At 40.9% G+C, this 18,935-nt stretch overlaps 2 protein-coding genes across 2 annotated transcripts in view; one reads left to right on the top strand and one right to left on the bottom strand.

Annotated features, from left to right (window-relative positions):
- cdh23 (cadherin-related 23) overlaps positions 1 to 13,077 on the top strand; it is a 200,091-nt gene extending 187,014 nt beyond the window's left edge. Inside the window, exons 44-68 of the mRNA XM_080868676.1 lie at positions 501 to 626; positions 709 to 912; positions 1,097 to 1,555; positions 1,672 to 1,788; positions 1,875 to 2,099; positions 3,060 to 3,229; positions 3,651 to 3,788; positions 4,294 to 4,413; positions 4,777 to 4,954; positions 5,160 to 5,371; positions 5,825 to 6,019; positions 6,103 to 6,216; positions 6,333 to 6,462; positions 6,738 to 7,001; positions 7,083 to 7,244; positions 7,808 to 8,064; positions 8,141 to 8,238; positions 8,377 to 8,497; positions 8,593 to 8,672; positions 8,796 to 8,836; positions 8,978 to 9,038; positions 10,058 to 10,187; positions 10,350 to 10,469; positions 10,779 to 10,889; positions 11,278 to 13,077. Of these exons, the coding sequence (XP_080724802.1) occupies positions 501 to 626; positions 709 to 912; positions 1,097 to 1,555; positions 1,672 to 1,788; positions 1,875 to 2,099; positions 3,060 to 3,229; positions 3,651 to 3,788; positions 4,294 to 4,413; positions 4,777 to 4,954; positions 5,160 to 5,371; positions 5,825 to 6,019; positions 6,103 to 6,216; positions 6,333 to 6,462; positions 6,738 to 7,001; positions 7,083 to 7,244; positions 7,808 to 8,064; positions 8,141 to 8,238; positions 8,377 to 8,497; positions 8,593 to 8,672; positions 8,796 to 8,836; positions 8,978 to 9,038; positions 10,058 to 10,187; positions 10,350 to 10,469; positions 10,779 to 10,889; positions 11,278 to 11,619 (4,175 nt within the window). The 3' untranslated portion in view covers positions 11,620 to 13,077. The remainder of the gene's footprint in view (positions 1 to 500; positions 627 to 708; positions 913 to 1,096; positions 1,556 to 1,671; positions 1,789 to 1,874; positions 2,100 to 3,059; positions 3,230 to 3,650; positions 3,789 to 4,293; positions 4,414 to 4,776; positions 4,955 to 5,159; positions 5,372 to 5,824; positions 6,020 to 6,102; positions 6,217 to 6,332; positions 6,463 to 6,737; positions 7,002 to 7,082; positions 7,245 to 7,807; positions 8,065 to 8,140; positions 8,239 to 8,376; positions 8,498 to 8,592; positions 8,673 to 8,795; positions 8,837 to 8,977; positions 9,039 to 10,057; positions 10,188 to 10,349; positions 10,470 to 10,778; positions 10,890 to 11,277) is intronic.
- Positions 13,078 to 13,352: 275 nt separating this feature from the next.
- eif3s6ip (eukaryotic translation initiation factor 3, subunit 6 interacting protein) lies at positions 13,353 to 18,250 on the bottom strand. The gene is made up of 15 exons (XM_080868677.1): positions 18,103 to 18,250; positions 17,723 to 17,765; positions 17,376 to 17,586; positions 17,217 to 17,296; positions 16,930 to 16,991; positions 16,758 to 16,827; positions 16,597 to 16,670; positions 16,212 to 16,383; positions 15,908 to 16,062; positions 15,177 to 15,347; positions 14,817 to 14,950; positions 14,426 to 14,599; positions 14,046 to 14,235; positions 13,759 to 13,839; positions 13,353 to 13,538 (listed from the first exon to the last, which is right to left on the bottom strand). The coding sequence occupies exons 1-15, from the start codon at positions 18,124 to 18,126 to the stop codon at positions 13,467 to 13,469; spliced, it is 1,713 nt and encodes a 570-aa protein (XP_080724803.1). The 5' UTR covers positions 18,127 to 18,250; the 3' UTR covers positions 13,353 to 13,466.
- Positions 18,251 to 18,935: the final 685 nt, after the last annotated feature.

Genomic DNA, 18,935 nt, shown 5'->3' with positions numbered 1-18,935 from the left:
GTGTGTGTGTGTCTACCTTTGCAACCTATAACTGCATGGCAGAGCAACATGGTCTGTAGCACTGTCTAACCCACTTCCTGAATCTGTTTACACACAGTTCGTGTTCAGCAAAGGCTTTTTTTTTTCACTTTGTCGAGTGATTTACAAATAGCCTTGTATTATAAATACACTTCAGATACACAAAATACATTTGTTCAAAACACAAATAACAAACACGTGACCTGGGGACAGTACAGAAGACTTCTTCCAAAAGTCCTTTACCTTGTAAGGACTGATGATCAATGTTATTTTTGAAATATTGTGAGACTAAAGTCAGCATAAGTGACAGGCCTAAATCTATCCCCAAACAAGGACTACTTTTTAAAGAAGAAGAGCAAAGAATTTTACGTGAATAATTTTCAGTGTGTAATAATTAAGATGACTTTTCTTTTTACCACATATTGATTTAAATTGGGAGGACAGCTTTTTCCTCATTCCTGACATCTTAGTCTGTCTTGTAGGAACCACTGTAACAGTTTTAAATGGACCAGTTCTAGCTGAGGATAAAGACATTGGACGTAATGCTGTGGTGAAGTACCGCCTGCTGGGACCCAGGGTGGACCTCTTCACTGTAGATGCTGATACTGGTAACATTGTGACTCTCCAGTAACAAGAAAGAAGATTTCTTTTTTTAAAAAGTGTGATGGTAAAGTCTGTATCTCCCTCCAGGTGTGATACTTGTGCGCCAGGGAGCAAAGTTGGACCGAGAGGCATTTCAGGAGCCTCGTGTAGAGCTGTTTCTGGTTGCGGAGGACATAGGAGGTTTAAACAACAGCGTACCTCTCACAGTTACCATCCTGGATCAAAATGACAACCCTCCTGTCTTTAGCCCGTCCAGTTTCAGCGTTCGACTTCCTGAAAACAGCCCGATTGGTGTGTGCATTGCTTTGTTTCTATGATCTGGGTCAGTGAGTGGGATGGGAGGAGGGACTTTGAAACAAAAGTATTACCCCTCCACTGTATGAGGTTTAGGCGCTTTTTGTCTTCGGTGTAGTGATACTTGATCACAATGTGTGTGTGTATATTTGCTCTCCAGTCATTACTTTGTCTCTTCCAGGTGTTGTGGTGACTCAACTGTCTGCCACCGATGCTGACTCTGGCTCTAACGGATGGCTGACGTATCGGTTGGAAAGTGGCGCAGAGGACCGCTTTGTGGTCGAAGCGCTGTCTGGCGCTGTCTTAGTGGGCAACACCACGCTTGACAGAGAGGAGCGCGAATCATACCGTCTTGTCATCATAGCAACTGACCGCGGCACACCCCCTTTGTCTGGCACGGCCACCCTGACTGTTATCCTGGATGATGTCAACGACTCACGGCCACGTTTTATACAGCCTGTAACCGTGATAAACGTCAATGAGTCCACTCCGCCCGGTGTGGTGGTAGCCACGCTGACTGCCGAGGACCCTGATCTGCAACCGCGGTTGGAGTATTACATTATTTCCGTGGAGGCAAAGGATGATGGGAACAACCCAGTGGATGGGCTCCAGGAGTCCTTTGGGATTGATCTACACACAGGTGAGACATATATTTCTACCGCGTTGTATGTTTAGATCTAAAAAGCTTTACTTTGAGTAATGATGATGGATACCGGCTATATCAGGTCTTTTGTGTGTCTTTATATGGACTTTCAGGCGCGGTATTTGTACGCAACCCTCTCAACAGAGAGCTGGTAGCTACATTTGAGATCATTGTGTCTGTACATGACAATGCCAGCGATGTTATTGACAGGTCAGGCAGTGTTCCCAATGGTAAGTGACTCTTTAACCTTCAGTTTATTATAAGTGACTTCCTAAGTAGTTTCCACTTATCTCTCATATCATGATCTCCTCTACAGCAAGATTAACCATCAACGTGTTGGATGTAAATGACAATGCTCCTCGTTTCCGGCCTTTTGGAGTGACTAACTTCACAGAGAAGATTTTAGAAGGAGCTCAGCCAGGCACAACGCTGTTGTCAGTGTCAGCTGTAGATCCAGACAAGGGTCCCAATGGCCAGATCATCTACCAACTGCTTCACTTGCCTCGAGGGGGATACGTTAGACTGGAGGACCCTTCAGTTGGTGGGCTGTCGTTGGCTGCATGCTGTCAACAAACGCAGCATGCACCAGTTTTAGATTTGCTTTCATTTAAGATGCTGTTACTTGGAACATCAAATAAAACAGAATGCAATGATTTGCTAATCTTATTTTATTCACAGTATACAACAAAAACACATGTTTGAACTGAAATATTTTTTATATTTAATGAAAAATATTAGCTCATTTTGAATTTGACATGTCTCAAAGAACTTGGGGTGGTGCCACATTTTGAAACATTTTGCAACTAATGAAGTAAACTGAGAGTAAACTCAGAAGTAAAGAGGGCAGAGGCAAAAAAAACTGCATCTGTAAAAGGATTTCAGAATAATATTCCTTAATTTAAAATTGCAAACACTTTGAATGTCTCATAAGCTACAGAACAAAATAAGAAACTATTTCTCTTAAACTGGTACATTTTCTCAGTTTAAATAAGTTTTCTATAATAATAATGGATTGATATAGCGCTTTTCAAGGCACCCAAAGCACTTTACAATACCACTATTCATTCACTCTCACATTCATACACTGGTGGAGGCAAGCTACAGTTGTAGCCACAGCTGCCCTGGGGCAGACTGACAGAAGCGAGGCTGCCATATCGCGCCATCGGCCCCTCTGGCCAACACCAGTAGGCAAGTAGGATAAAGTGTCTTGCCCAGGGACACAACGACCAGGACAGAGAGCCCAGGGATCGAACCGGCGACCTTCCGGTTACAGATGCGATTCCCAACCGCCTGAGCCATGTTCTGTTCTGTGAAAATATGGGTTTATGAGATTTACAAGCTACTATTTACTAGCTTTATTTTTTTATTTGACTTGTTTTTATTGTAATTGTGTTTATATTATACTTTTCCGTACTTGTTGTCATGCAAATTTAAAATCTAAACACAGGCTATAGTATATGAATGTTGACCGTGACTATCATTGTGATACCATTTTTTCTAGGTAAGATCGTAGCCAACCAGACGGTGGATTTTGAGCAGGTTCAATGGCTGAATTTTACAATTCGTGCTCAGGACCACGGCACTCCTCCCATGATTGCTGAGCTGCCAGTTTATCTGCGTATTGTAGATGTCAACGACAACAACCCTGTCTTTGTACAACCGTCATATCAGGTATTAAAGAGGACGTTAAGAAACACGAACACAATTGAAGCAAATTTGTGTAGGACTGTTGCTTAAAATGTTTCTATATTCTCTGTGATCACTGCTTAAACTTGATATTTGTGGAGATTTTAAGAGCCTACCGCAGGAGAAGTACAAGCCTCAGGATGCCAGTGTTATTAGTGTCATTAGTTACATCTATGTCTAAATTAAATAAAGTACCAGCGCACGTGAGCCCGAAAAGGACAAAACACAGCAAACCGAGAAATAACAAAGTCATTAAATTATGAATAAGAGCACACAAAATCCATGAAATTAATTCACCACAGTAAACTGCCACCAGTGTATTAACTGTAAAAATGAGCTTGCTTTGCAATGTCATCAAGCATTGTACTGCATGAGTGTTTTTTTGTTCTTTTTTTCTTGTTTGTAGGAGCCTGTGTTTGAGAATGTAGACTTAGGCACCACCATAGTTCGCGTCCGTGCTACAGATGCTGATTCTGGCCTCTTTGCAGTGATTGAGTACAGCCTGGTAGATGGAGAGGGCAAGTTTGGAATCAGACCATCTACTGTAAGTGAACTCATACACCAGCAAAATCTGATCTAGTGTAAATAAAATTGCTTTATTTTTGTTTCTGCAATTAGAGTTTTGTTTTAGCATTTCCTAGAAAATCCAAAATGACAAAGCTTTGCTTAAAGTGTAACAAAAACATCTCAGAGTAGTTACAGTAAATGTAACATTCCACTGTGTGAGATTTTAGTGGAAAGGTTAAAGCGAAGCAATCCATAACCTTTGAACAGCAGGTTCCACTGAAAATGTGGAATTTCTGTCCTCTGGGGAAAAAAATAAACATTTATTGAGTAGTGAGGAGTGTTTTACTGTGTTATCTCTCCTGGCAGGACTGAGGAGCATACTACCAGGAAACACAAGTTTATGCAAAAGGATCTAAAAATATCTACAGTACATATTTGACCGTATTTGACTTCTGTTCTGTCATAAACACAGAGTCAACTATATGTTCTCCCAGTCAACACTTTTACTTCTTCCCCTCATCATTCTTTCTCTTCTGCGTTAGGGAGAGATCTACATCCTGTCCCCTCTAGACAGAGAGACAAAGGATCACTACACTTTAACAGCTGTCGCCCGAGACAATCCCGGCGGCAGTCCAAACAAGAGACGAGAGAACTCTGTCCAGGTAGAAATCGTAGTTCGTGATGGCAAAAATATTTGGTTTACACATAAACAATATTGTAAATATGTCTTTAGTATTTGGGTGATTCATTGAACCCTTATGGAAATGAGAAATAGGCCAATTTTACAAGTTGTGTTGTCAAAGTCAAAAAATAGCAAATCATGCAAACACTTGATCAAATACTTATTAAGGGTGTCGACCAGGAGAATCTATGAATTTGAAGCCAATGCTTATCTTATAATATATATATAATTTTTATAATTTGAACTATTGTTTTAACTGCGTGCTGAGCTAAACTCTGCAGATCTTAAAGCCCAAGCTAATACTATCCCTAATATCCTTTTGCATTATAATGTGTCAAATCAGGTCCTGGTGACTGTTCTCGATATCAACGACTTTCAGCCGCGCTTCTCAGAGCGAGTGTACAACACCAGTGTGTTTGAGAATAAGCCCAGTGGTACTTCCGTGATAACAATAAAGGCTACTGACCTGGATGAAGGCGAGAATGGTGCAGTACTCTACAACATGTTAGGACCCCATTCAGGTATGAAAACGCAAGATGCAATAAAATCCTCAATAGGGTCACATGACTAAATCTTTTCAATGAACTATGCTTTGAATTAAAAGTTACTACCTTAGGTACAGCTTGAATTCTTCCAATAAATATCCACACTTTACTTTTTAATCACTTGTATAATTGGTGGAAAGAGAATAGTATCACAACTTTGTCTTCTCTTGCGCTTTTTCAGATGCGTTCTCCCTGGATCCAAACACAGGACTGGTGCGATCTCGACGTCTGCTTCAGTCGTCAGAACGTTTCAACCTGACTGTGGTGGCTACAGACCAGGGGCGTCCCCCCCTATGGGGCACAGCGGACCTGATCATCATAGTCATAGATGTCAATGACAACAGACCTGTGTTTGTTAGGCCTGCCAATGGAACTATCATCCATATCTTAGAGGTACCATCTGCATTCACAGCCTTCTTTAAGTCATCGTTGTCAGCATGTGCTTTTGCCGTACGCTTCTGTTGTGCAAGGATATATATGTCCTGATTTCTTTACTCTAGTGCTACTATAATGCTCAAAAGAAATGAGTCACTGGTTTTACTGTGAAGAGTTGAACTTATACTTTTACTTCCTTTTTAATACACTGCTAATAAAATGTATTTCATGTGGATTAGTCATATTTGTCTGACACTCCATCAGTATCATAAATGGCTCTAATAAAATAACCCTTATTGTGGTTTGGTTGTGGTCTTTCAAGAGTTGTTTATCTTCCAACTGAGAGACATCATACCATATCACAATATAGAAACCTCTCATAAACCACAGATTTCTTGCATTTGAGTAATATAGATAGGTTATTTAGTTCAAGTCACACAAACACTCACTGCCCTTCTTTGCTCTGTACAGGAACAACGTCCAGAACTGGTGGTGTATGAAGTGCATGCTACAGATGCTGATGAGGGGCTCAATGGAGAAGTGCGCTATGCCTTCCTGCAGACGGGAGCCGGTAACAGAGATTGGGAAAACTTTCACATTGATGCCGTGACTGGAGTCATTACTACTACTGCAAAGCTTGACCGAGAGAAGCAGGCCTTGCTTAGCGTGAGTCACCAGAGTTTGTTTGTGTTTTCAGTTGGTGTAATTGTAGGTATGTGACGCTAACCCTGTGCAAACTGTTCTCTCAGCTTATTATTGTGGCCCGTGACATGGGCCAGCCAGTGCCTTATGAGACCATACAGCCTCTGCAGGTGGCGCTGTCGGACATCGACGACAATGAGCCTGTCTTCCTCAAACCGCCTGTGAGCACACAGATCTAGGAATACATCATAAATGTGGTCATCTGTACATAAGAGATTGTGTTCATGTGTTTTTATGTAATATTTTCCCATGGTCTGTGTGTGTGTGCACTTCCCAGCGTGGTGGCTTGCCTTACCAGAAGCTGACAGTGCCTGAGCACTCCCCTCCAGGAACCACTGTGGGCAACATAACCAGAGCTGTGGACGCCGATGAGGGCTCCAATGCAATCGTCTACTACTTTATTGCAGGTCACTCGGTGCTTTACACACAGTAGCATGTTTTTGCTGTTAATTGTGATTTTTTTTCTCAGTCAGTTCAATAACTGATGTAGCCAAAGTCTTGAATTTAGGAAGATTATAAACAAGTTTTTCTCAACTTATTGTATCTCTATTGTGTGGCCATATGAAAGTCCTTGTACTTCAAAAGCTTGAGAATAATGAAGACATTTGTATGGATCTAGCTGTCTTTGTTCGCTCTTTGAAGCTTCAGTGTTTAATGTGGCCAAATGTGTCTCTTCCTGAAGGAGGAAACAGCGACGGAAACTTTGGCTTGAGTCTAGATGGAGAGTTAAAAGTGCTCAAAGATCTGGACCGAGAGGAGATCCCAGTCTACTCCATCATAATCAAGGCTTCCAGCAACAAGAGCTGGACTCCCCCCAGGGGTCAGAGGTCATTACGGGCTAAAGCTCTGGATCCGGCTCAAGACCCCAGTCTGCTGGATGTCCGGATTGAACTGGAAGACATCAATGACCAGACACCACGCTTCATGAAGACAGAGTACACTGCAGGTAACCTGCTTTCCTGCATAAATCTGTATGATGGACTATGTGATGCCGACATTTACTTTATACATTTCTTTCTTGTTTTAGGAGTTGCAGCAAACGCCAAAGTGGGCTCAGAGCTTATCAAGTTGGTGGCTATAGATAATGATATAGGCAACAACAGCGTGGTCCAGTACCACATTGTTACGATCCGCTACTTCCACTCACAGAGCAACGGCAGTGAGGATGTTGGCAATATGTTCATCATCGGTGCGTTTCTATAATGCATTGCTGTAATGCAAATCCTCTGAAGGGAGAACCAAAATGCATTGTATTTTAATCTTGGGTACATTTTGACCTGTGAGAAAAAAGAAATTTAAGAAACTTGCACAACAAGTATTTCTGAATTCTAGAGGGCAAAAACACTGTGTAGCAATGGCGAGAGATTTAAAGTAAATGCAGATGTCAAATATCTCATAATAAAAACTTGATGAAAAACTGTTCACATATTGTTTTAAAAGATAAGGACGACTCTGTCACAAATGAGTAAGTTCAGACTTTGAACTCGTTTGCAAACAAATTATAGGAATTGAAATGGCTTCAATAAAACCGAGTTAACAAATAGTAACAGCGTTCTCACACATGAACATTTTGCTTCCCGTAACCATTTTCCCACGCAGACGCAGAGAAAGTTACTTAAACCACCGCCTATTTTCAGATCTTTTCTGCATGGTTTCAGTTGTACTGGTGTACATACAGTGACAAAAGTCTTTTTGCTCCCGAGTGAAGCAAATTTCTTACACAGAAACAATGCTGTCCCTTGATTTCCCCAGGTTTGACAGATGGCATCATCCGCACTTACGATCTCTTCACAGCCTTTAATCCCGGCTACTTTCAGCTTGAGATTTTGGCATGTGATTTTGCTGGACACAGCACAACAACTAATGTGAATATCTATATTCTCCGGGATGACCAGAGGGTCAAGATAGTCTTCAATGAGATTCCCGATTTTGTTCGTGCAAACCAGGAAGATTTCATCAACCTGCTCTCCAACATCACCGGTGCTATTGTCAATTTAGATGACATACAGGTTAGGCTTTCTTAGAGAAATGCTTTGATTTGTTTGCAGTGTGTAGATATCTGACATCTTTGACCCTTTTTTTCAGTTTCATGTGGACAAGAAGGGCAGAGTGAGCTATGTTCAGACTGATATGCTCATCCACGTTGTCAACAATCAGACCAACACCATCCTAGACGTTGAAAGGTCGTGTATGCACTAGCGCTCCAAAGCAGCGTGGTTGCACTTTGATTCACATACACTAGGAATAATAAGGCCAGTGCAATAAGGCCTTTTTTATATAAGGACTACACATTCTGAACCGATTTTTTTAATACTTTCCAGGGTTATTCAGATGATCGATGAAAACAAAGAGCAGCTGAGAAACCTGTTCAGAAAATACAATGTTGTGGACGTCCAGCCAGCTGTTGGGGACAAACTGCCAGACGACATCTCTACTCTGCAGGTGTGCAAAGCTGCCAACTCTGGAAGTCTCCAGCCTGCTGCAGATGTTATTTGGTTTTGGTGCTTTTAAGGTGTCTTTCTTTTTCTCTTTCACAGCTGGTCATCATTATCTTGGCTGTGCTGCTGTGCTTTGCGGGGATTTTGTTTGTCACAATGAATTGGCATTATCGCAGAGTGTAAGAATTTTGTATTAAGGCACATTTGTTTACATTGTTTGAAACTCGCTCAGTCACGCTACCAGTCTGAGCAGCTGATCAACATGTTTATGATCTCATAATGTGTCTTTTTGTTTGACGCAGACATGAGAGGAAGTTGAAAGCAATTGTCGCAGGATCAACAGGTGAGAAGCAGCTCGACTGATGGGACGGTCCCTTTATCTGTTGATCAGGAAATGACTTTGCTATCTGCTGATGTACAGTACAAAATATCAGTTAACTCAAAGCTGTTTTTCCATTACATTGAACTTTCCTCTACCTCACAGGAAACCAGGGACTAATGGATATCCTGGACATGCCCAACACTAACAAGTACTCCTTTGAGGGGTAAGATAATAGCTTTATTTTTACATTTTACTGGCTAACATTATTTACAAGAAGTTCTCACTTACAACAAAGTTCTCACTTGATGTTTGTTTTTTGACAAGTTCTGTTTTCTCAAAGTCTCACTTGATTTTTGTTGTTTGACAACTTCTGTTTTTTCAGGCATGCCTCTCCTTGACTTAGAAAACAATAAACAAATAAATGCTTAATAAGTGTATTTATTAATAATATAACAGAGGAGGTTAACAGACACTGCAACAAAGGACAGAAGAAGAGCAGGGCACAGGAGGGAGACAAGACACTTGACAATAATGAAAGACAGTGATACAGGAGGGGAAGTAAAACTAAACACTAGACACCACTAGATTTTATCAAAATAAAACAGGAAGTAAGCGCCATAACTAAACGTTTTAACTTAATCTTAAGCTACAAGAGGGAACAAATTAAAAGGACTAAATTATAACAAGAATTAAATGCTCCAAAATGCTCAAGAAAATAAAAAGACCAGTATACAAAACTAGTGAACAACCTAAAAAGTTGAAAGTTAAAAATCATCGTCCTGCAACCCCAAGAAATATTATTGGAATTTAATTCCCCACAAAACCCTAAAGTGTTGTTTTAACGTGTGACAGCAAGACTAACATGTTAATTAGTAAGTGTTAAGTGTAAGTAAGTGTTATCTCTGCATAGCTCCGGGCTAGCTGTTTCCAGTGTCATTATATCAAACTAAGCTAACTGCACATTAGCTTTATAATTAGCTTACAGACAAAATAGTTGTAAAAATCATAGTTAACTGCATTGTCATGACTATTTGAGCTGTTTTCACCATAATTAGGTATCCTCAGCATTTCTATAGCACAACAAATTATGAGAAAAGAGACACATAATCCAATCATTTCTTTCCTTTCTCCATAGATCAGGAAGTTCATTTGAATTAACCATTTTCTTGAAGCTTATTTTGATGCCTTCAAAGGCAAGGTCCTTTGTATAACCTCTCACTGATGGATTTAATGCTTCTGCAGGGCCAATCCAGTGTGGCTGGACCCATTCTGTCGCAACCTTGAGTTGGCTGCTCAGGCTGACCATGAGGATGACCTGCCTGAGAACCTGAGTGAGATAACTGACCTGTGGAACAGCCCCGCACGCACTCACGTCAGTACCAACATCCATTTGTATTTCTCAATAACACCCCAAGTATATTAATAGATACAATTTTGCTATGTGTTTTAATACTCAAGAGATGTAGAATATGGGAGTTTGTATCGTTTACCATGAAATACTCTACCATAACGTTTTCATCATTTGTTCTCACAGGGCACATTTGGTCGAGAGCCTCAAGCGAAACCTGAGGATGATTGTTACTTGAGGGCAGCAATTCAGGAGTACGACAACATTGCTAAACTGGGCCATATCATGAGAGAGGGCCCTATCAAGGTGAGACCAGGAGTAATGCACTCACACATGCGCATACTTTCTTTTTTATTTTTGCTCCATCCATCTCATAATTGTCGGGACAGTTTCTTTTCCCAGAACTCAAGCCTTCCCCTATTTTTAAGAAGTGGAGGAGGTCCTGAGTATAAAATATAGAGGCAGACCCTGAGGACTCTATTATAGGCTTTTAACGTGCCTTCAGGGATAGGCCTTCCTGCTCTGGATTCTTATTTATCTGTCCTGTGACAGCGCGGGTGTGCAAAGGTGGATGGTGTTACATACTATGTTTGATCATGACTGCCATCCTGTCAGGGTTCCCTGCTCAAGGTGGTCCTGGACGACTACCTGAGACTGAAAAAGCTCTTTGCAGCACGGCTTGTCACAGCATCCACAACCGAAGGAGACATCTCATCTGTCACTGAGGTGGGCTACAAAAAACGGACGAGCTCTCTGCACCTGCTGAAGGTGTTCCTGTCTGCTGGAGAATGATCTTCTGTTTCTCTCAGTTCCCTTTCTGACAGCTTGTCTGAGTACTCTGACATGATTCCTTCCTGCTGGTTCTCCTTTCTCGTGTACTGTGAACCAGACTTCAGGTCAAACAGAGTTTAAGCTTAAAATTTGCTGATTATTTGTTTCAAGTGTTTTTCTTCCAGTGACCTACTAATTTCACTTCTGTTTCATTCCACTGATTTACTCCTTTCTAGCACCTTGTCAAAGCTATTTCTTTGTCAACCTAATGCATTTTAATCCCAGCATTAATAGCTAGCAGCTTCATTCACTCTCCCTCTCCTCTCCTGTCCTCCTTTAACAGCTGATCCAGAGCGATTTGGATGACGAGGACGATGAGCATCTGGGTATGGGTGGAGGTCGGGGCACTCTCCGTTTCAAGCACAAGCTTCCTGTGGAGTTGAAAGGGTCTGAGGGTGTGCACGTGGTCCACGGCAGCACAGGCACGCTCCTCACGTCTGACCTCAACAGCCTGCCTGAGGACGACCAGCGGGCCCTGGCACGTTCTCTGGAGGCACTAAATTCTGATGGGGTGCTGTACTCTGAGCGCAACGCCCGTACAGAGTCTGCAAAGTCCACCCCGATGCACCGCCACAAGGATGGGGACACCCTGTCTGAGAGTCCGCTGGAGATCACAGAGTTATGACTAGCCGAGGCCTCGCTGGTCTGAGAGCAAACCACGACTCGTGTGTGTGTGTGTGTGTGTGTGTGTCCTTGTGCCTTCACACCGCCACCCTGATAAGTTTGGGAAGGACTGGAGGAGCAGTGTGTGTAGTCTAGGGAACATCATCATCGAACGTCAGTGCATCATTGAGACATCCCGATAAAGGACGAACGCAGCACTGGGTCAGCGTCGGTGGATCTTGCATTGGAAACGGTCCCATGTTGGATTTTGTCAAGAGATGGTTTATTTAAAAAGAAAACATATTAATAAAGGAAAGTGACAAGCTTGACACTTTCCTTCAGCGAGACAGAAAAAAAAACTGGTTTCATCAACTTTTATTTGAAGAGCTGAGTGGAAAAGAGGGACTAAGCCTCCCTGTGGGAGAAGCTTGTTGAACCACGACCTTAAAATCGTCAGAAGGTGCCTCGTTCTCACTAAACTTTTTGAAGGCATGCCTGGACTGCAGACACTCACACAAACGCACACACACACTCAAAATAAATAAATAGAATAAAAATGATGCTACACACACTCAGACCAGCGGATGGCCGTCAATGGGAGACTGAGACAATAACAATTCCTTATCACGCTGATATTTTTCCTTATTGAAAGATGCCTATGTCTGTGTTGAATGAGATATTAGATGTTGTTGTTGGGACTTTATTGATGAACACTTTATGGATACAGGGGAACCTCTGTATTTTCCCAGTGATGCTCACGGAGTGGCGTTTTCGCCTCACACAAAGGGATGAGGAGGCCTGAGCTCTTTTTGATCGTCTGAAGAGCAGCAGAGAACATTCAGACTCTAGTCCAGCTCACTTTTAAGAGCATAACTGTGTCAGTCACAGTTAAAGCAAGAACCTGCATAAGAAGAGGAAGACTTCTTAAATGATGAACATGGTGGATGAAGGATGACTGTTATCTGGTACTGGGGTTACAGGGAGTAAATAAATCTTTGATATTAAGGGCAGTTAGAGAAAGCCTTGATAAAGACTTATAAATGGGGGAAACTATGAATTATCCCATTTTCTAGACATAAAGAAGGCATTGTGCCCAGAGACTTTACACTGCCACCTGAGGGAGTAAAAGTCATGCTCCAATGAGCAATGTTTGCTTTATTTTTTTATTTTCTAGAATATGTGACGGAATTAAAAGATATTTTTGAAGAAAAAAAAATATGCTGGCTTACCAAAATCGGTAGGGAACAACTTTGGATGTTTGAGTATGTGTATTTTGTGCTATGGTGACATGTCGTTCTGTTTTCCTTTGCAGGACAACTAATGCTGTTTCTGATGAGTGGTGTGTTTTAAAAAATAATGATTTTTTATATTCCCATTTTGTAAGTTTTTATTTCTTTGTCATTTTTGTCACCAGCCCTGAGATCTGTGTTGGGAAATGTTGTGGGATGGTCTGTGGTAATAAAAAGACTTATGCAATGGCCTCTGACCTCAATAGATGTTGCCATATGTCTGGTGTCTGATGCAGCAGAACGAGCTCAGACAGGAACAAAAAGCTTGGGAATCTGAAAATAAACATTAATAAACCTAAATATTAGTCCCCCAGTTACCTCACAGTTGACGTCTGTTCTACCCGCAAACAAAAGCTTAAGTAGGAACATAACACTACAAAAGAAGACTTAGCAACTGTGGTGAGGTGGTAAATACTGCCTCCTAGTGGAACACACCTGGTATTAGGGAGCAAAAACATACAAGTAATTAGTTTGCACTCCAATCCATCCTTTTATTGTTATTAGATTACATAGAAAATTTTTCATTAATAATAGCTGTCAAAAAACTGGAAGGAGGCATTAGAAGACGTGATGTGATGTCTCATCGGCCTGTAGCGGTTCCTGATGTCACAGTGGTAGCAGTGGTTGACATCTTCTTCAGAGTCCTGTTCAACTGTAGGGACACAAGAAGTGATCATTAGTCCTGTATTCAAAATCTTTTCAGTGCGGGGCAAACCAAAGGAGCAGGTGATGTTTTTAATTTTAATATTAGAGACAACTGTTTAATTTCCAAACTTTTAATATTCAAATTAGATTGTTACACCTTGTAATAGTTAGCATCTGAAACATATTAAATATTTTCCCATTCAGAGGCATTATGGACGATTGCTTACCTCCTCAAACTTGTGGATCTGTCTGATGAAAAAGTCTCCATACCGACGAGCGACTTTGGTGTCGGCAATGTGGATCATGTCCTGTGGGGAAAATGCCATCAAATATAAAGTACAACAAGCCACATCCACATATCTAACTTCTGTAAAACTTAATTTAAATCTTATGCTTAATTTTACCCAAACTAAACACCTGAGGCATTCCTCAGAGCCATCCAGCCCTGTGACATGCTATTTAAACAGCAGCACAGAAACATCAAAAAGAGCACTTTCATTTAAAAGATGTTCACCTTGTCAATGTAAAAGTCGACCTCAGACGCAGACTGGAACTCTCCGTCCAGCGCTGAGATGCCGCTGGTCCACACCAGATTCTTCATCTTGTGTTTGAAGACGAGCAGCTGAATGCGGAACTCCTGCTCTGTCATGTCCAGAAATCCGGCCAGCTTGGCTACTGGCATGGTGGTGTACAGCTTCAAGAAGCTACAATGACATATTGTGACTTAGATGACATGTATAAGCACTCAGACACAATCTAATAGTTCATGTAAAGGATTTAAATATGTAAAGTGTGGCAAAACGTTTGGAGGAGATTCAGGATATTTTTGTACATTACTCCAGCTTTTACAGGTAAAACTACAACCTCCACATACTCACAAGTTGGGGGACTCACCTTCGAATGGTGGAGAGCTGGGCCTGCTGCTGCACCTCCTCAGCAAAGACCTTCAACTGCTGTTGAAAAGGTTCTTTGTGGTAGTTCGGGTGGACGTTGTCGTAGTTTGGCACTACAGGTGACAAGAACTTGGGACAGGCAAAGCTGAACAGCTCCTCGAACACCTGCAGATCTCTGAGATGGTAAAAGTAACATTTGCATCAAAAGAAATGTTTGAGGCTACGAGCACAAATGCTAATAAAGTCATACATTACTGATTCCATATCCCATAAGCAAAGCTCCACACTTTATATAACATTCTACATAATACAAAATCATAACAGTAAAACAGAAAAGGACTGACTCACAACTTAAACATGTTGTAAAGCAAGGCAGTGAGTGTAGGTCTTACCCCTTTTGCATGCGGAGCATCTTATCTCCGTACTTCTCCCTCAGCTGGGTGTGGATGCTCTCGTCGATGCGCATCGGGTACATGGTCAGAGCGATAGCCAGCAGGCCGTGCATCTGCTCATTTTGTTTGTTAATCTGAAGAAAACATACAGGTATTATGACACCTGTTCCAAACATAATACTGTTTGATCATCCAACACAATGAGAGTGCCTGATTATTATTCACATGTCAAAGCATTTTAAAGAAAATCAGCGCATCCCAAATGTTGCTGTCTGAAGTTCTCTCACCACGTTCTGTACAGACATAAGTAAAAGAACCTACAGCTAAAGATAAGACAATAAAACCACTGCTGTTACTGACCATCTCATATTTATACGTTGACCTCTGGAACATGTTTCTTGTTCTCTGGATATAGAGCAGGATGTTAGCAAAGACTCGAATGGCATCCTGGTAGCGCCTCATCATAAGGTAGGCAAAACCCACATAGTAATATGTGGTGATTTGGCACTCTGGAACACGCGAGTACATACTCTGAAAGATAGGGAGAAAAAAAAAAATATGCAGAAATATGAATTACAGAGAAAATGAGCAGTTTCATTTTTTAATGTTTAATTTCAACAGATCAGCCAAACTTTATTTGTTGCTACAAAGGTTGATTTAATAGAAACTTTAAACTCTGAGATGAAATGAATTATATGACTCCGTGCTACTGAAGAACTGAGAACTGTGAATTATGTATTTGCTTTATAAAGTATTATAATAGTTATTCATTGTTAATGTGTCAGGTAAATTAATGAGTTCCTTCTTTTTTACTGCAACTTCACTTTGCCCACATTAAATTTCATGAGCATAAAGACTGATAAAGCAGAAACTGTGTTGAGTCAAATTATCACAAGAATCCTCGGAGAATATCGTTTGTTTGTTTTAAATTAAAAACATCAGTATCTGTCAGCATTGTATCAATCCTTCTAGGACAAGAGGAAACAACACCAACAACACATTTCCATAATGACACTCAATCCCAGCGCTCATCATCACTAGTGGGAGCAGACCAGACCTCTCTCTACATGAGGTCTTAAATAAGGTCGTACCTTCTTATTGAGCTCAATGTTCTCCAGGACTTTGATGGCCTGGTAATAGTCACCAAGCAGAGAGTGAAGCCTCAAAAGCCCGACCAAGCTGAAGTAACCCAACATCTTGTACAGAGAGTGACGTCCATATTCTCCAGCCACGCTTTCTGGGTCTCCTGCATTACAAGAACACATAACATGTTCACGACCTATACAGTCCTGGACTCTAAAGCCTTAAATTGACATAATTCAAGATTTTAAAATAATTAGGTTTCTATGAATACTCCATTGTTTCTATAAATATCATAAAAACACTCTTCCTTACCTCCACTTGTGTAGACCTCAAGCTGACGGTTGATGTTGCTCTTGTCCACCAGGGAGTGGAGAACATTGAGGACACTGTGGACGTTCCAGATCTTCGGGTTGCTCCTCAGGAACTCAATTTCCTCCTCAGACTTTTTGGCTGTCTTACAGCGGTACTGACTGAACGACTGAAACTGAAGGTGGAAGAGATGTTTGTTAGTGGATTTTAAATATGCTTTCTAGCCACGTGGACTAGTGATCATTAAAGACCATGAATATCTTCATTAATATGTCACCTATCTGGTGCTTAAAGTAATGATAACATTAACAACAACAGCTATCAGCCCTTTTCTTTATTTGGATCTTATTGATTGTTGAGCATGCACTCTAAAAACACTGTAATGTACCTGGTAGATAAACTCATCAATGATGTCCCAGAGCCACTGGTTTGGCAGCTCCAAGGGGGCCGGCCCATCAGCATCTGTTTAGAGTCAACAATGATCTCATATAGCTGCTGTTCTTGCACTAACGGATCAGAGAAAATGTATGGACAATATGTGCTCCTTACTGAGAATGTAGTTGAAGAGGTTGCAGTAATTGTAGTAGGACTCAAATCTCTGGTCCAAAGTTGGTCCACCCTGATTATACAGAAAATATTTTTTTCCAACCAAATTCTAGAAAGTTTTTTGGACAGTGATAAAAAAGACACAGACGACTGTTCATATTTAGCAGCTACTCACGCTGACTTTAGCGTAGATGTGTCTGTAATAGAGTTCTTTGTAGAGAATGAGAAACACGGCATCTGCAAAACACAAGAGACAAAAACAACATGAAACATCTCCACTGAACCACACAAAGGAGGCCTAAAACTCTTATAAAATCTTAAATATATAAAATAAATAATAATAATCTTAAGCGGTGCAAGTTTATCTTTTTTTTTTTTAAATCACACTCAAACAATAAAGAATAAAAATGATACTATCCATACAAAATCAAAAGTAGAACAAGTAATGGATAACGCTCTCACCATTGCCAACAAGTGATGCGATGGCCTCAGCCTCTGGCCAGGGAGAGGTCTTGAAGAAACGGTCAGTCAACTTGTTCCAGCTTAATAGGTAAGAGCATGAAAAAGTCAGCATATTGATCACGCACGGTGTGAGAGTTATGTGCACAGAGTTAAGTTTACCTGTTTTCATAGACGTCCTGGATCTCGTAGATCTTCTGCTCAATGCTCTCACTAGACACCCGGTTGGACTGCAGCTCATAAACCTTCTGGTCAATCAAGTCAGAGATGGTTTTGTGGAAATACTGCAGAAAGTTCTTGATCACCTCTGGGATGACATGGTAGGTCTGCTGCTCATACTGCCTCTCGTAGGCAAGGTCTGCTTTAGGGTCACCTGCAAGGAAAATTAAAAGAACATCCTTTAATCTGCTCTAAAAGTTACTTATGTTGTGTGACTGACTAAACAAGAGGATTGTATCTGTAAAAATAGATAGTATGAGTATAAAAGGGATGGTTATTTGTATACTTACCAGTGTGCAGATCGTAGTCGTTTGTGTAGGAGTAAGGATCGTACTGTAAGGAAACAAAGCAATCAGGCATTTGTTACTGATACAGCTACAGCATCTGATATTGATCTGCCCAGCGAGAAACGACCACCTGATCGATTATATAGTGATATTTTATAATAATAAAAATGCACTAAAAAGAGTTACAGACAATTAGCTACTTTTTTGGTTGCATTGTCTTAAAGCAGGGTTTAAGAGTAAATTTATATCACACTAACTCATTGAAGCCACTGTTATACTATGCCGGTGGAGTCGAGCTAGCTACACAGCTACCTAGCTAACAGTGTGCCATTGTTATTGCAGTCAAAACGTACAAATGTCTGATGGAGTAAATGTGTACTTACATCCTCTTCGTCGTGGTATGACATTGTATTAGCTATTAGTCCAAGCTAGTTTAGATGCTGGAGTGAAAAAAGAGAATATGTGCTCAATTAGCTACCGCCGCTAAACCACGCAGCTGGCGGTGGAGAGATGGGAAGAAGCGGAAGGAAGTAGCTGTGACGTAGGAGTGACACGCATCGTAATTGGAGCACTATGGGAAATTGAGTTTGTTGTTCACGAAAAGAAACACTTGATTCTCAAACTTTCGCATATCTCTTCTAAAAGCCAAAAAATATGTAGAGGGTGGTGAATTTAAAAACGAATAACCATTTCTTTCCGCGTTTTTTTCTTCTTAAGTTTCTCTTAGGGAATGAAACCTGTGTAACTGAGAACAAGAGCAAGCTAGGGCTCTGATTAGGGTTTCATAAATGTATTTTATGAACCTCATTGTTTTGCTAGTGTCTGTTCGTGAGACGGCATCTGTCCATTTGTTTACAGCTGTGCTTTTTACTCACCATAATGTATTGTAAAGATGACTAATGATACTAATTCGGCTACACCAGTTTTGACCAAACATATATTCGGGAAACAAACGGACTCTTGGCGAGACATGCCTTCCTACTGAAGGGCTTCTTGTGCAGGTACTGAAAAACAAACCACCAAGAGGAACAGATATAATTTGAGGCTTTATGTTCTTATTTGTCACGTTTCTTTGATTCTTGCACAAAAAAAATGTATGTTGAAAACTCAGCCTAATTTTTCTAGTGGAGAATAAAATAAACTTGTGGAAAACACAGTACGCGGAGTTCTGACAAACGCAAAAGTCAGAACTGACTGTGTAGAATTTCGAAATCCC

The sequence above is a fragment of the Rhamphochromis sp. 'chilingali' genome, assembly GCF_963969265.1.
Source record: "Rhamphochromis sp. 'chilingali' genome assembly, chromosome: 20".
Lineage (NCBI taxonomy): Eukaryota > Metazoa > Chordata > Actinopteri > Cichliformes > Cichlidae > Rhamphochromis > Rhamphochromis sp. 'chilingali'.
The sequence above is the reverse complement of the archived record's forward strand: the minus strand, read 5'-3'. Positions and strand labels throughout refer to the sequence as shown.

Bases quoted from the DNA above. Each gene is read 5' to 3' on its own strand.
- eif3s6ip (XM_080868677.1), bottom strand. From the start codon at position 18,126: ATGTCATACCACGACGAAGAGGAT. The intron at 16,384-16,596 runs GTACATTACAGT...TTCCACCTTCAG, and splicing joins TTGATGAGTTTATCTACCAG to TTTCAGTCGTTCAGTCAGTA. The intron at 14,951-15,176 runs GTCAGTAACAGC...TGTTTTCTTCAG, and splicing joins CAACGTATAAATATGAGATG to ATTAACAAACAAAATGAGCA.